Here is a 16,383-nt window from a genome sequence, read left to right as displayed (position 1 = left end):
AAAGATCCCTATAGAGGAGCAATTAAGGTGACCAATTAGAGGAGATGGGATAGGGGAGGATGGAATCTCTTTAAAACTCATGATGTATATAAACAAATGTATCAAAGATAATCACCAATCAAGCATGGGATTGAGGGAGGGGGAGGGAATGGGATGAGGATTGGGTAAGGGCTAATTGGATGATGTGTGCTTGTATATTTTCACAAGTCTTGTATTCCAATGTGATGTATGATTACAATGCACCAATAAAAATATATATAAAAATGAGAAAATAAATAAATATTAAAACACAAAAAAATAAAAAAACTGTAAAAGTCTTTGATAGACTTAATAGTACACTAGATTTAGATGAAACTAAATCTCTGTTTTAATATATCTAGGCAGTAAACTCCAAAACTAAAAATCACAGAGAAAACAAAAAACTATAGCAGAATATCCCAAACCTTTTTCAATAACTACAAAAGGCCTAACAAGCATGTGTTAAAAATATAAAAAGGAGTGAGAACCTGAAAATATTTTGAAAGAATAATGACTGAAGTTTTCCAAACTAATTTCAGACACCAAATCATAGATTTAGGAAGTGTCATGATGCATATGCAGGCTGAAAAATAATTTTCAAGACAAGAGTAGCACTACAGACAGATTTATTTAGGGGATAACAGAAAATATATATTCAAAGAATGAATGTGGGACTTCTTTTGAGAGGAAGAGAGAAATATGGCAGCAGAGAGACCAGCAGGGACAGAGAGAAAGTCTGGCAAAATTTGGGGGAGGAAAGAGAGAAGACAATGGCTGTTTGTTTGTTTGTTTGTGGTACTCGGGATTGAACCCATGGTCATTCTACCTCTGAATTACACCTCCAGCCTTATTTTTTTTAAACAAGTTATCACTAAGTTAAGGAGGGCCTTGCTAAGTAGCTGAGGTTGGCCACGAACCTGTGATCCTCCTGTCTCAGCCTCCCAAATACTGGAATTACAAGAGTGCACCACCATGCTGAGCTCAGTGGCTCTGCTTTTATAGGAAACATTGTAAAGGGTGAGCAAATGGGGCAGGGAAATGGTGAGCATGGAGAGAGGATGAGCTTGATTTAATGGTGGATTAGATGGTTGCAGTCTATCTCTGAACACCCCTGTTGCATGGGGCTTTTACAGGGCACTGTTGATGCTGGTGAAGGGTGGAGGATGCTGGTTGCTATGCCTGCTCACTGCCAGCTGGCCTTGGCCTGAGCAAGCAATGCCATCTCTCCATTTATCTTTGTTTATCCCATTTCTTCTCTCCCCATGACAAGTGACACCCAGTTCCCCTTTATCAAAGATAATTAAATAATACAAACAATAGAATACAGGGGGGAAATGCCTTACTAAAACAAAAGCAAAAATAAGAATTACTTTTAAGTTCTCAGAAATCACATAAGCAAAATAAAATAAGAGCAGAGTGAAATAAAACTCTATACCTTGTAAGACTATCCTTCAACATTGAATGAATAAAATAAATGTTCAAACAGAAATAGAAATAATGTGTTGATAACGGAGTAGTCTTACACAATTGCTAAGGATTTTAGAGAAAAGGAAAATGACACACATCAGAAACTGATCTACATAGAGGAATAAGTGAAGATAAAATACAAGAGGAACCATTGACAGTTAAAGTTTAAATGGAATATCCCACCATTTTTTCTCATCCATTTGTTTCTGTTTAAATTTCTTTGTTGGACTCTCAGTATTGGAAGGAAGGGAAATAAGGAAGTGCAGGGAGGGCACCAAGTACTGTGTGAATATATGGCATTGTCAACATGGTCCACATTATGATGGGAGACTATAGTGCACCAATAAAAAATAAATACTTTTATTTATTATATATATACTATAGAAATATATAAAATTATATAAATATAATATATAATATATAAATATAAATACAATATATATAGAAAAAATTCCTTTGTTGGCATCCCTGAATTAATATGAGCAGTATTGGTATCTGTATCTGCCATGTAGTGAGATAGAGATGAGTGTGTGGGCTGAATTGGGCTGGAACGGAAGCAGGGATATCAGACAGAAGGTTAAAAACCTTGCAGGGCCTCACTTGGGTACCCTAACCATGGGAAAGGATAGAGACAACATAGGCTTACTAAGATCTGACACAAAAAGAGATATCCAAATGCATACACATTAGGAGGAAAGCTTTCCAAGCTGAAAAAACTTGCCTCATGAAAAACTCCACACCAATTTCGACTCCAGAAAGCAGACAGTGCCAGTCGTTTTTCTCTAGAACACAACCTGCTCCCTTATTTTTATCAAGGCCTTCTTCACATGGTACCTTCACTTCCCTAAATAAATCTCTTATATTTCCCCATTCATGCTTTCTGCACCAATTCTTCCCATATAGAGGAGCAAGAACTGAGTAGAAATTACCACCAGTAACAGATTCATGGAATTTTACTTGGAGCCCGAACTGAGACAGGTCTTTAGATTAAGTGCCAAGAGCATGAACTGGAGCCCATCAGAGTGGGTCTTAAATCTAAGTTTGTTTGTTTGTTTGTTGTTACTGTTTTGTTCTTTTTTTCTCTCTACTAGAGATGGAAAATAGGGGCATTCTTCCTCTGAGCTACACCCCCAGCTCTATTTTTAATTCTTTATTTTGAAATAGGGTCTCACTGAGCTGCAGAGGGCTTCACTAAGTAGCTGATGCTGCCTGCAAACCTCAATCCTCCTGCCTCAGCCTTCAAAATGCTGGGATTACAAGTGTGCACCACCATGCCTAGCTCTCAATCTAAGTTTTTGAGGGCTTCTAAGTTCTGTGGCCTTGTTCTTGCATCCACTGAGAAGAATCTGCAGCCTCACTCCCCAGGGACTGGCCTGGTATAAATGCAGGCTTGGACACTGAGTCTACAAGGGAGAGAGAGCCTGGGTCCATGGAGGCTGATATGGAGCCTGGGTCTACAGGGGTAATCCTAGAGTTTCAGTCCATGGAAAATATTTTTTCACTTCGGTTGACTAGGGTGGACCTGTAAACTAGCTCTGCTGGAAAAGGTGTGGACCCTGAATAAAAAATCTGGAGCCATGCAAACCATTCATCCTACAGCTTGAACCTGGACTTAACCTGAGATAGGCATGGAGCCTGGGTCTACTACAGCTGGGCTGTAGTCTTAGGACAGAATGATGCTGGCCTGGTTTCTAGAGCTATGTGGTTTGGTCTGGAGTTTGAGTCCACTGTGGCTAGTCTGTATGCTGAGGCTTTGAGTGGTGTCCTAGAAACTAATTCAATGGGAACTGACCTAGAACCTGGGTCCATTAGAGCAGTTCTGGGGCCTGAATTTGTGGGAGCTGGTACAGCATTGAGGTTTATTAAGATAAACCTGGCCTTGTATTTGCTTTTCATGTGGATGCAGGGGGCTGTCCCAGAGGATGAAACTCCAGAGACTTGCCTGATATTATGAAAGTTTACAACTTGTTGCCATGTTGGTTGCCTGGCTCCTGAGGTCAGGAGTGCTGTCCTGAAACAGAGATGGGCCTGAAGCCTGGGGCCAAAGATTCTGCCTGGTATCAGGGAGAGCTTGAAAATGCAGGTTTTGGACACCATCCTGAAGCATGTGTCTGCAGGGTTTGATTGGCCTGATAACTAGGGCTGTGGGAACCAGGCTAGGGACAAAGAAAGTCTATATCCTGGTGCTGTGGAACCAGCTTGGACCTAGAGCTACAAATCCTGACACGGGAGCAGGATTGGAAGCTCCACCAAGAGTGTCAGCCTGGAATTATATCTGAAAGGGTCTGCTTGGAGGCTGATTTTGGGGATGCTAGCCTGATGACTAAGATTTCTGGGACTGTCTATTACTTGGAGACAAGTTCACTCTGATGGTGTTGCTGCTCTAGAACCTGGGATTACTAGATTTGGGCTAGCACCGAGGCAGGACCTCAGAGTGTCCTCCAGGAAGGTTTATATCCTGGGGCTCTGAGGTTCAGTCTGGTGCCATGATAAGCTAGATGCTTAGCCCATAGGTTCTGGGACTAAAATCCAGGGCTATAAGAGACTGCATAGCATGAGCTGTTATGGAGCAGGCCTAGTTTTAGAGTTTAAGATAAAGTACAGTTCTCATTTTCCTCTTCTTCTTCCTCCAATGGGAAACTATCTTCTCCATAAATCAGGTTAGGCTCAGGGTGACATTGTAGAGATTACTGTCCTCCAGCCTCTTTTGAGGCCATCTTTTTTATGACTGCGCTATACCCAGGTGCTAAAAACTCTCATCTGGTTTCCTTAAGTCTTGTTAAGGGATATTTCTATGTGGCAGCTGTTCAAATTGATGTTTCTGTGCAATGAACAATGACAGAAATTTCTATTTTATATGTTTGCTGATGTCATTACCCCAACTTAAAACTTTTGATTACTAGAATGCATCACCTATAGTATACTAAGAATTACTCACAATTACAAGGTAAATAACAATTACAAGGTAAATAACATAATTACAAGGTAAATAACTTAATTACATGGCATTGCATTAATTTAGAAACTTAATTTGTTAAATACTTAAAATATACAATAGGTATATTTTTTCACATTTCTTTATTTTTTATTTGAAATGGAAACCACAAAAAAAAAGTGTTAGGACTTCTCTCTACCTGTGACAATTGTCTCAGTCAAGATAACTGCTTGCTAAGACAGAACACAATGACCAAACTATGGAGTCTTTCTAATTTGCTCTCATAACAGTACCATGATTCCATTATGCCTGGAATCATGAAGAAAATAAATTTTAGAATATCAGAACTGGAAGTGACCTGGATATCATCTGATTTGCTTCTCTTGTGTACATTCTTAGAAAAGTAAAGCAATAAAGAGTGACCAGGGGTCTTCTCTCTTCCAGGCTGTGTCTGTGGATGACAGCATGTCACCTTTCTGCACCTGCTGAACTTGGTGACATTGGCTTGTGGTAGCACAAGATCAGGCAGAGGGCTCCACACCAGAGGCTTCAATTCCCTTTCAACCATTTCTCTTGACACCACACTCTCCTCATGGCATTCTTCATGTCTGTGTTTCTCAGAGTGTAGATGAGGGGGTTGAACAAGGGGGCGATCATGGTGTAAAACAGAGCAAACACTTTGTCATCACTGACAGAATCAGCCATCGGGACATAGGTGAAGATGAGGGGCAAGAAGAACATGAGCACAACAGTCATGTGAGAGCCGCAGGTGGAGAGGGCTTTGTGGCGCCCCTCGGATGAGCGGGACCTCAAGGTGAACAGGATGATGATGTAAGAAATCACCAAGGCCACAAAGGTCAAAATGGACAACACCCCTGTGGTGGTAATGATCGTAATATTCAAGAGCCGTGTGTCAGTGCAGGCCAGCTTCAGCAAGGGAAATACATCACAGAAATAGTGGTCAATCTGGTTGGGGCCACAGAAGGGAAGTTCAATAATAATCAAAACTTGCATGAACGAATGGATAAAGGCTCCAACAACAGAGGCCATCACGAGAATATAGCACACCTGTCTGCTCATAGTGACCATATAATGAAGGGGTCTGCAGATGGCCACATAGCGATCATAGGCCATGACTACCAAGATAAAGATCTCAGTGGCACCAAAAAAGTGGGCATAAAACATCTGGGCCATGCAGCCACTGTAGGAGATCGTGTTCCACTCGGCCAATAGGTCTATGATCAATTTGGGGGCCACTGTGGAAGTAAAGCAAACATCCATGAAGGACAGGTAGCTGAGGAAAAAATACATGGGCTGCTCACTAAGATGGCTACCCCTGATGGTGAGAAGAACCACCAGGTTTCCTGAGATAATTGCAAGATAACAAAGTAAGAATAATACAGAGCAGGTGGTCTTTTCATCCTCGTTATTAAAAAGGCCCAAAAGGACAAATTCTGTGATGTTTTTATAGCCCATTGTTTCTATGAGTTTGATTATTTAGAGGGAGAAGATAATATATCTTAAATCATTGATCTATGTTCAAAATCATTCAAAAAGTATATATTGATCGTTTATTATGGTTCATTCAGTTTAATTAGTACTTTGGGTAGAACAATGGACAAAATACATAAAATACCTACTCACAAATATGGCGTAGTTCATTAAGGAAGACCCACAGTAACAATAATAGCACAAATATTTAATTAGTTATAATTGTGATGAACCCCAAACTCTCACGCTTACCAGCAAAGACAAGGTAAATACTTTAAAAATAAAACATACTTTTTCAGTTCACTTTTGAGATGAAATTTTAGTACTATAGCTTAAGAATACCTTTAATTCTCCAGTATGATTTAAAAGTTCGAAGTTGTTTATTCTTTAAAGGCATGAAGGCCACTATAATTCTCAGCCCTAATGAGAGACTAACATGGCTAAATTTTGAAAGTCTTATAGTATCTAGTGACACAATACTTGAATGAATTCATTATTTCAAATATCCAACCTCTGCATTAAAAATATCAGGAAGTAAATTTAGGACTTTTTCATTAACATTTTTGTTAATGGAGGGAAGAAAAGAACAGCAAGCAAATCTTTGGAGAAGATTGGTCCATTATTCAGGTTTCCAGCATGTCTGTGGCTTTCTAGAATCTACCTTAATTTCCAGTCTAATCCAAGAGTTCTCATCAGTTTCATCTTTTAGTCTTATCTTCTAGTTCTTCCTTTTATGATAGCACATTGGGTCACAGTAGGAACTCTAGGCAAAGAAGAAAACCAGAGATGAGCAAATAAGGCAACCTGACTGCAGGGGATGGGTGGGAAAAGAGGGAAATTCACTAATGTACGTGATGTATATTCATAAACATATAAAAGTCAATCACTAAGCCAAATGTGAGAGGGAGAGAAGGGGAAGATAATGGGGTGGGAACTGGGGAGGGGATAAAGAGTGATGTGTGCATGTATGTGTCTAGTATCTTGTACAAAATTAAGATATATGACTATGATGAACCAATAAAAAAAGACACAATTAAATTCAGATATTTTTCTTTATATCACATACTTGCAGAATCCATTTTTTTCTTACCAGTATCACCATATACTTTATGGAGCCAAGTTCTGAAATATGTCAATAAGGAAAGAAAACATTTATTTGGTATTATATTTTGTCTCTTACTTCTTTCTCAAACTAGCTGTAACCTGACCTGCCCTATGTCAATAAAACTCCTAAACTCAAAACTCAGTTTTATGAGAAATAAATCTTATTCATTAAAGAAAAATTGTCAGCACATTTGTAAAGAATTAGAATAGCAAAGGAACCTTAGACTTTGCACTGTGTGAGTTCCTATTTACAAAGTTTTAGAAAAGATTCATTTGAGACATTAGGAGATTTTGAATAGGATTTTAGAGATTTTATGGACTTGTTATTTGCCTTTCATCCATGAACCTCAAGTTAACATTTTCTGGTCAAATTTTGTTTTCTTTGGCCCTCTCTGGAAGGGTCATATAAGAAAAAGTCTAATTACAATGGATGTAAGAAGTGATGTGAATTTTTAAGTAAAAGCTTAAAAATATTTTAAAAATGAGTCATAAATGAAAATAGGACCTTCTTTCTGAATGTAGAATTTTATTGGAAAATAAAAATTAAAACAAGTAAAGATTATTTTTATGGTTTAAACTAGAGAAAATATAGTAAAAAAATGTTCTTCACACATTAATCAGTATTCAATAATTTAAAAGATTTTGGACACAGAGTTTAGTAAAAATTTAAAAGTGCATTCCAGGATTCAGGAATAATTAATATTCCTTATAGATAAACTTTACAAAGATAACAATCACAGGTTCAAGGCCAGCCTTTTCAACTTAGAAAGACCCTCAGCCACACAGCAAGGTCTTACTTCAAATTAAAATATGGAAAGGTTTTTGATAGTTTGTTTTGCTTTACAGAAGCTCTTCAGTTTAATGTAAAATCTCACATATTGATCCACTTTTTAGTTTCTTGTGCCCTGGGGTCTTGTTGAAAAAGTTTTTATCTGTGCCTATGTGTTGCCCTGTTGGACCTGTTGGACTCTTCGAAGACCCAACAGAATGGGGAAAAAATGTTACTATTTCTCTGATAGAAGACTATCTAGAATATACAGAGAACTCAAGAAACATAGCACTACAAAAACAAATAACCCAATCAAAAAATGGGGAAATGAACTAAATAGACCCTTCACAAAAAAGAAACACAATTACATCATTTACAGGGAAATGAATAGAACTGGAGGACATTTTTCTAAGTGAGATTATTCAGTCACAAAAATAAGAAATTGGATGCTCTCCAATGGAGAAAATGGAATATAGGAGAAATGCTAGATGAAGAAGGAGATACTATAGATGAGAAAATAAGGTGACCTAACTAAGGAGATGGGAGGGTGAAAGAGGAAAATTTTCTGCCAGGCATGGTGGCACAGGCTTATAATCTCAGCATCTGGGGGGCTGAGACTGGAGGATTGAGGTTTGCGGACAGCCTCAGCTATTTTGTGAGGCCCTCCGCAACTCAGTGAGACCCTGTTTCAAAATAAAAAATAAAAAATTGGGCAGGGGTTGTAGCTCATGGTCTATTTAGTTCAGTTCTATTTATTGAAGGACATTATGCAAAGTGAGGTTAGTCAGTCACAAAAAGTAAGAAATTCAATGCTCTTGCTAATATTTGGGTCTATTTAGTTCCTTTCCCCATTTTTTGATTGGGTTATTTGTTTTTGTAGTGCTATGTTTCTTGAGTTCTCTGTATATTCTAGATAGTCTTCTATCAGAGAAATAGTTGTCAACATTTTTTCCCCCATTCTGTTGGGTCTTTGAAGAGTCCAACAGGTCCAACAGGGCAACATGCCTCTAGGTTCCAGCCCCAGACAGACCCGCAAAAAAAAAAATTTCGAATGCACATGATGTATATCAACAAAGATATCAATGTCAATCTGTAAGCCAAACATGAGAAAGAGGGATGCAGAGGGAATGGGGAGGAATTGGGTAAGGGCTAATTGGGTGATGTGTGCATGTATGCCTCTACCGTCTTGTACTCCATTAAGATGTATGACTACAATCCACCAATAACATTTAAAAAATAAATTAAATGGCCAATAAATGCATGAAAAATCTCAACAAAGTACCCTGAGATTTCACCTAACTCCAACTAGAATGGCAATCATTAAAAGCACAAACAACAACAAATGCTGACAAGGATGTGGAGAAGTGGGAATCTAATACACTTTTGGTGGGATTGCAAATTAGTGCAACCACTTTGGAAAACAGCATGGAGTGTCCACAGAGGAATGGGAATGAACCTACCATATGATTCAGCAATACCATTTCTGGGTATCTACCCAAAAGAATGAAAACCAAACTACCAAACTAATGCATGCCTATCTATGTTCATAACTGCACAATTCACAATTGCCAAATTATGGAACCAGTCAAAATGTCCATCAGCAGATGAATGGATTACAAAACTATGGGATACATGCACAATGGAATTTGACTCAGCCATAAAGAAGAACAAAATTATATAATTTACAGGGAAATGGATGGAATTGGAGAACATTATGCAAAGTGAGGTTAGTCAGTCACAAAAAGTAAGAAATTCAATGCTTTTGCTAATATTTGGAAGCAAGAGAGAAATAGGGTCATAAAAGGCCTAAGAGGATATCAAAACACCTACAACCAAGGTATAGTAACAAAAACAGTATGGCATTAGTACAAAAATATAGACACGTGCTAATGGAATAGAATAGAAGAGAAGAGAAACAGATTTTATCTATCACACAGTGATAAACAGATTTTTGTCACTTAGGACCAGTTTATTTTTGACAAAGGAGCAAAAAAAGATATGCTGGAGAAAAGGAAAATAATTTTAAAAAATAGAGATAGAAAAACTGGATATTCATATGTAGAAGAATAAAACTAGACCACAGTCTATTACCCTGTACAAAAGTTATCTTGAAACACATCAAAGACCTAGAAACTAGATGGTCAACTTTACAAGTACTAGAAGAGGCATAAGACCAACTTCCAACATAGTTACAGATAGAAACTTTGTCAATAAAAACCCTAAAGCTCAGGAAATAAAGCAAAATCAATGAGTGGGAAAATATAAAAATGAAAATCTTCTGCACAGCAAAGGAAATCATCAAGAACATGAAGAGGTTATAGAATGAGAGAAAACCTTTGCCAGCTATTCTTCTGATAGAGGACACAATAAACAAATAACCTAATAAAATGGGCATTTGAACTGAATAGATAATTTTGCAAAAGAAGAAATACAAATGGCCAGTAAATATATAAAAATGTTCAATATCATGAGCAGTCAGGGAAATTATAAATTAAAACTACAATGAGATTCCATCTAAATCCAATTAGAATGGCAAGCAATAAGATTGCAAATGATAATAAATGCTAGTTAGGATGAGAGGAACTAGAAACTTATATACTGTTGTTGGGACTAAAAATTAGTAAAAATCACTATCAATATTGAGGTTTCTCAAAAGACTAGGAATGGATGCAGCTGCTATATTACTCCTGGGTATCTTTTCAAAATAATTAAGTCAAAATATTATAGTGATACATGCATACCCATTTTATAACAGCACAATTCCTAATAACCAAATTATGGAACAAGCCTAAGTGTCTATAAAATGATGAATGGATTACAAAAATGTACTCATATACACAATGAAATTTTACTCAGCCATACAGAGCAACAAAATTATGTTATTTTCATAAAAATGGATGGAATGAGAGAATATTATGCTAAGCAAGATCAGTCTATCCCAGAAAGTCAACGGACAAATATTTTCTCTCATTTGTGGAAGCCGGAGAGATAATAGGAATCCAAAGGACTTTAAATAATTGAGAAGAGTAGACCAGCAGTACAGAGGAGGGAGAGTAAGAGAAGTGGATAGGGGGAAAGTAAGAACTGATTTAAAAACAAATCAAATTAGTCTAGATCCATGTATGAATGTGATACATTCGTTATGTAGGAAGATGAGTGCGTAGAGGGGTGTGACCAGAAACACAAGGAGACCCTGTGCATGTTTGTTTGTAGGAATTTGAACCTCACTAAGAAGCCTAACTACAATGCACCAATAGGAGTATAAAAATTTTTGATCAAAATAAAAAAAATCATGCTATTTAAAAAAATACTTCAAAACCAAAAATTTTAAAGAAGACCCTGAAATATAAATCAACACTGATATTTTGAGGAAAATCACTTAAAACATTTAGGAATACCTGGTAATTTTATATTTTTAAGATATAATTTACAATTTTGCATATATGATTCTTTTCACATAAAACTTGCACTATCTGCTTATCTCAAAAAAATCTCAAATTCCTTAGAATCAGAGCACTGTATATTAGTCAACATTGAAAAAATAGTCTTTCTCAGCCTGGCAAAAAATACTTCAAAGCCTGTCCAAATAAAAATTGCTGATGGTCTAGAGAATAAGCAGTTGATCCAGGAAAACCACCACACTATAATATTAATTGCAGCCTTGTTTACATTTAAAAAAGGAAAATGACAAATGCTTTAGAATAGCATGGAGATAAGGTGTGATGTAGTCTTCTTATGGAATAGTAGGCAGAAACATAAATGTCTTAAGTGGATCTAGTTGGCAAATCTAGCTTTGATATGATTCTGATCAGTTTTTCCAATTCAATCATTTTAAATTTAAGAGGATAGGCTGGGCATGGTGGCGCACACTTGTAATCCCTGCACTTGGGAGGCGAATACAGGAAGAGTATGCAGGTTCCAAATAAAAATATAAAAATGGGTCTGAGAGTATAGTCCAGAGGTAGAAGGGTTTCCAGTAACCCCAGTACCACACACACAAAAAAACCTAAGAGGATGGGATCTATCTTAATAATAGCTTTGTTTTTTTTTCAAAACCAATAAATAGTAGGGCCCGTGTTTTGTAGGCTGTCACTCAATGATTAGGATATATTGGACTTCCTTAGAGTTCCATGATTTATATATGAAGTTACACACTATTGTCACACATTAATTTTATATATTTATCAAATGTTATTATGCATATTTATGCAAATATATATTTTATAAATGCACACTGTTGTCTACTCTGCACAATTTTTCCAAGTATTTTAGCTTAAAAAAGAAATATCTACAACTTCAAATAATCCAATTCCACCTTCAAGATTCCTTAAGATATTTATGACTTAACATATACTAATGAAGAGAAATTAATGTTCTTTGGTAGCTGGACATATCATATATATTCCCTTTTCTAATTTTCGTCTTTGATTTCACTAGGAACATTCAGAGTATTCAAAATACCTTGGCTACTTTTAATTAATTAGAAACAGAGCACTCAACATACCTTGGTTACAGTGAAATGAAATAGCAGCGTGGGGGAGTGGCATTGCTATTCTATTGTTTATGTGTCATGATTTGAGTTTTTAGGGTATGAACTTAGAACTGTGGCTGTTTGGGGGGATTTCAGCAGGCAGCTGGCATAGACCATATCATGGCTGTAACTCCCAACAGAGTTTGTTATTATCTAGTTATCTGAAAATGCCATACTCTTGGAACAGAGCAGAAATTCAGAAAAGGGTAGAGACATTTTAGAAACAGGGATAGTATATAGTCAATAACTGATAGATTTCAATTTTAAAAGTAACATCTTTTTTCTGGTCCTTATTTTATCCTTATCATTATAGAATCAACTTAGAAGACTCATATGTGCAAGTAAAAATAAAAACTGTAGTGTAAATTATTTAAATACATTCTGGAAAATATACTTAATTACATTCCGTCCCAGTCACATGCATACCTTCAATACACTATTGAAAGTTGTGAGTACCAAAGCCTGGGCTATGATAGACAAAATAGAGCCAGAATTACCTTTATATGTATTTTTTCCTTTCTCTTGTTAAATATTCTTCCCTTCAATAGACTTGAAATATCCCTTGTCTTCCTCCAAATTCAGAATACTCTTAGAAAAATATCCTATTATTTCACTTTTGATTCTAATCTTTGGCAAGGATCTTTAAAGGAACTAAGCTGATATCCCAACCCCCAACCATTACAACAAGCTCAACTTTCTTTTTTTTTTTTTTTTTTTTTTGGTGGTGGTACTGGGGTTCCTGAAAGCCCTTCTACCTCCGGTCTACACTCCCAGACCTATTTTATACTTTTTTATGTTGAAACAGGGTCTCTTAAGCCAGCACAGCTGGCTTCGAACCTGCGCGATCCTCCTGTCTCCGCCTCCCAAGCGCGGGGATTACAAGCGTGCGCCACCACGCCCAGCTTCAACTTTCCTTTTGTTCATTTGAAATAAGATTCCACCATAAAATTTTTTTTTTACTTGAAAATGTGGTAGGCTTTGGGGACATAATAATTTAAAAGATCTTTTCATCTCCAACTATCCATTATTTATACACTTTTGAGTATATAGATTTTGATTATTTTGCTATCTTATCCAACTATTTACTATGATGATCTTATTTACCTCATACATTTGGACATGAATTTTAAGATAAATGAAGAATCATAAGTACATATGATTTACTTAATTGGATAAATGTAGGTTTTTTATCAAATATTTAATCAGTTTCATCAGTAGCCATCTTTCTTTCTGGACTTTTATTTCTAGCTACTTCAACATTTGAACTTTTAAGACCTACAGGGATTGTTTTTCCTACAGTTTATCTACAAACTGTAGAAAAACTTCCTCTAAGGAACCATCAAGGATTATCTGGTGATAAAACTATCTCTTCTGTTTTCTGAGATTTCTTTATATCTTTTGTTTGTTATCACATATAATTGCTTAATGTAATTATGTGCATACTTATTGTACTTTCTTTACTGAAATAAATGTACTGGAAATACATTTGGTCTTAGTATATTATTCTTCACTGTATCAAACCCATTGTCTTATTTAACATTTTTCAGATTCTTTTATTATTCTTTTGATTGGAAGACACATTACATCATTAATTTTCTATGGCTTCCTGTCCATTATATGTGATACACAAATAAATACTATTATATTTTAAAGGCCTAAGAGCTAAAGAATTTTGTGAATTGGCTCTAATACCATAGGTAGAAGATATGATATTTTGCATGGTACCATGTAGGATAAAAGACACTGAGGCTTTGGCACTCACAAAATAATTATCTTATGAATTTATTGTTTTTTTTACATAGATTCATCACCCTCAATGGAAGGAGGACCTTGACATTTTTCATATACTCTTGCTACTGATGTGTCTTTTTTTTGGTGACTATGTATATGTCGTATGATAATTTTTTAGAAGAAAGTGGTAACACCTTTCCTCAGTTTCTCATAGGAATCAGACACAAAATGGGTTACAAAGGTCTAGAAACAAAACAGCACCAGTGTCTAGTACATCTGCTAGGAACCAATGCACTTGCCTCAATTATCAATTAAGACTAACCAAAATTAGAATGGCCACGTGGTCAAAACAATAGTAAACAGACAATGTGTTGGTGTTAGAGGCAACTAGTGGAGAAGAGACGAAATATAGCATTTAAGAAAAGATGGATAATAGGTGAGAGAGGAAAAAGGAGTATCAAAGAGGACACAGCAATAAGCAACGCTGCCCCTTCAGGAATCTCTCTTAAACATACATTCCTCTCTTAAGCAATTACACTTCACATCTGTCTTTGGCAGAATCTCTATACTTGCTTTTTATGCAGAATTTATCATTCTCTGTGAAATGGAAAACAGATTGTTTTAAGCAACTTTGTCCTCCAAAGTTCAAGTTAATAAGTAATATAATCTAACCTTGAATAGAATAGTGAGGAGCATGAGCTCCTCACTCTGTAACTCAGTCCTATTATTCTTGCTATCTTCCCAAGAGATGCTCTCTGAAGGACTGGAGGTCATCATAAAATTCAATGTCATTGCATATGTTTTACATATCCAGTTGCCTTAACTGCCACTAAATTAGTATTTAACTTATATTTTTCCAAATTTTACTAAACAGAAAATAAGAACATCATAAAAGAGTAAGAGTAAGACAAGATGACAAACCAAATAAGGATTGGCAGGGACAAGTATCGAGAAAAAGAAAGACTTCTACCAAAATATTTTCAGGATTGCTCATACCACATTTATGGTATATTTGCTCTTACCTTGAATAGATGTTTATATTTACAAAATTATTATCATATGTTGCTATATTTAAGCTATTATAATGTATATCATATTTAAACCCCTTATTTTCATGTTTCCTCTGACCAGTCTCAGAAAAGTAGTATTTAGCTTTTCAAAGTAAGTCTCAATTGTGAACTGAATACAAATTGTATTCTCCTATCACTTAAGAAACATGCAGTAGTAACTAATTTTGTGATATACAATATCTTGCTCAAATTTGGGAAGCATAGATGTAAAAGCTCACATCCTCCAGAATACTTGGCAAGGTCAATATTCTTTATTAATTTTTTCTTTGTTTATCAGGCATAATATCTCCTAAGATCCTGGTATTCATTGATCTTAGATGTTTTTCTTGACCAGCTTCCTTCTTTATGAAGATCATTTTGGAATCTCTCTGCACTTTCCTTCTTAAGAAATTGTGATAAAACTTAACACATGGAACACATTCTTCTCTTCCAAACTACACCAGTGGTTTTTCATATTCTTGGTGCTTATAAAGTGTTTGTTGAGATCAAAGGATGGCTTTTATTCCAATACTTATATTTCAGTAATTTTATTTTCTTTCTTAATAGTAAACATTTAAAAGCTTTGAGCTATTCATTTTCCCTCTATCTTTCTCAGAAGATGTGAGAATGACATAGGGCAGGTTAAATGAATTCAAATTGCATTATACCAACCTATAATAATGTCTCTCTGACCTCCAAGGGCAGATATAATTTCTTACTGGTTGGAGAACTCTAAATTAGCATCATCTGCACATCAGCTTTTGAAACAGCCTTTTTAAAGGATACCAAACAAAAAAGGTTTCTTGTGCATTATGGGATAAATTCTTAACACATAATGATGTAAGAGATCATTATCTTAAAACATATTAAAGTTTTCCTTGTTTTGCTAATTTAAAACATTCTTAATGTTTTCATAAATTTGACTTTAGACTTCTCTATTTAGCCTATAAAATTATCAAGTTCACTCTCCTTATACTCAGTATCTGAATGCATAAGTGTTAGGTGCCTCAGCACACTGGAGGTACCAGAAAGAAAGAGGAAAAGAACAGATTACAAAGAGGGTGATAAGGGTCAGGAAGAGTTAAAAAACAGTCTCATAGGTAAAAGAGAACTTAGCCCACTGAGAAGCCACTCTGTTTTAGGAGACAATCTTTTCTATCTCTTGCAACATATTTGAAATATTTTTGACAGAATAAACCAAGAAGGCACTATAGTATCCTGAAACCAGAGATTCTATAGTCTGAGCTATGCAACTATCCTTCCAAACATTCCCAGATTAATATATAAC

The 16,383-nt window shown here is 35.9% G+C and overlaps 1 protein-coding gene across 1 annotated transcript; it reads right to left on the bottom strand.

Moving 5' to 3' along the window:
• Window positions 1–4,969: 4,969 nt before the first annotated feature.
• On the bottom strand, window positions 4,970–5,896 carry LOC308259737 (olfactory receptor 4P4-like; the record flags this gene model as incomplete). The annotated part of the gene is made up of 1 exon (XM_080690972.1): window positions 4,970–5,896. The coding sequence occupies one exon, from the start codon at window positions 5,894–5,896 to the stop codon at window positions 4,970–4,972; it is 927 nt and encodes a 308-aa protein (XP_080547098.1).
• Between the last annotated feature and the right edge of the window lie 10,487 nt (window positions 5,897–16,383).

Source organism: Muscardinus avellanarius, assembly GCF_963383645.1.
Source record: "Muscardinus avellanarius genome assembly, chromosome: 1".
Taxonomy (NCBI): domain Eukaryota; kingdom Metazoa; phylum Chordata; class Mammalia; order Rodentia; family Gliridae; genus Muscardinus; species Muscardinus avellanarius.
Note: the sequence above shows the minus strand (reverse complement) of the source record. Positions and strands in the feature narration are given on the sequence as shown.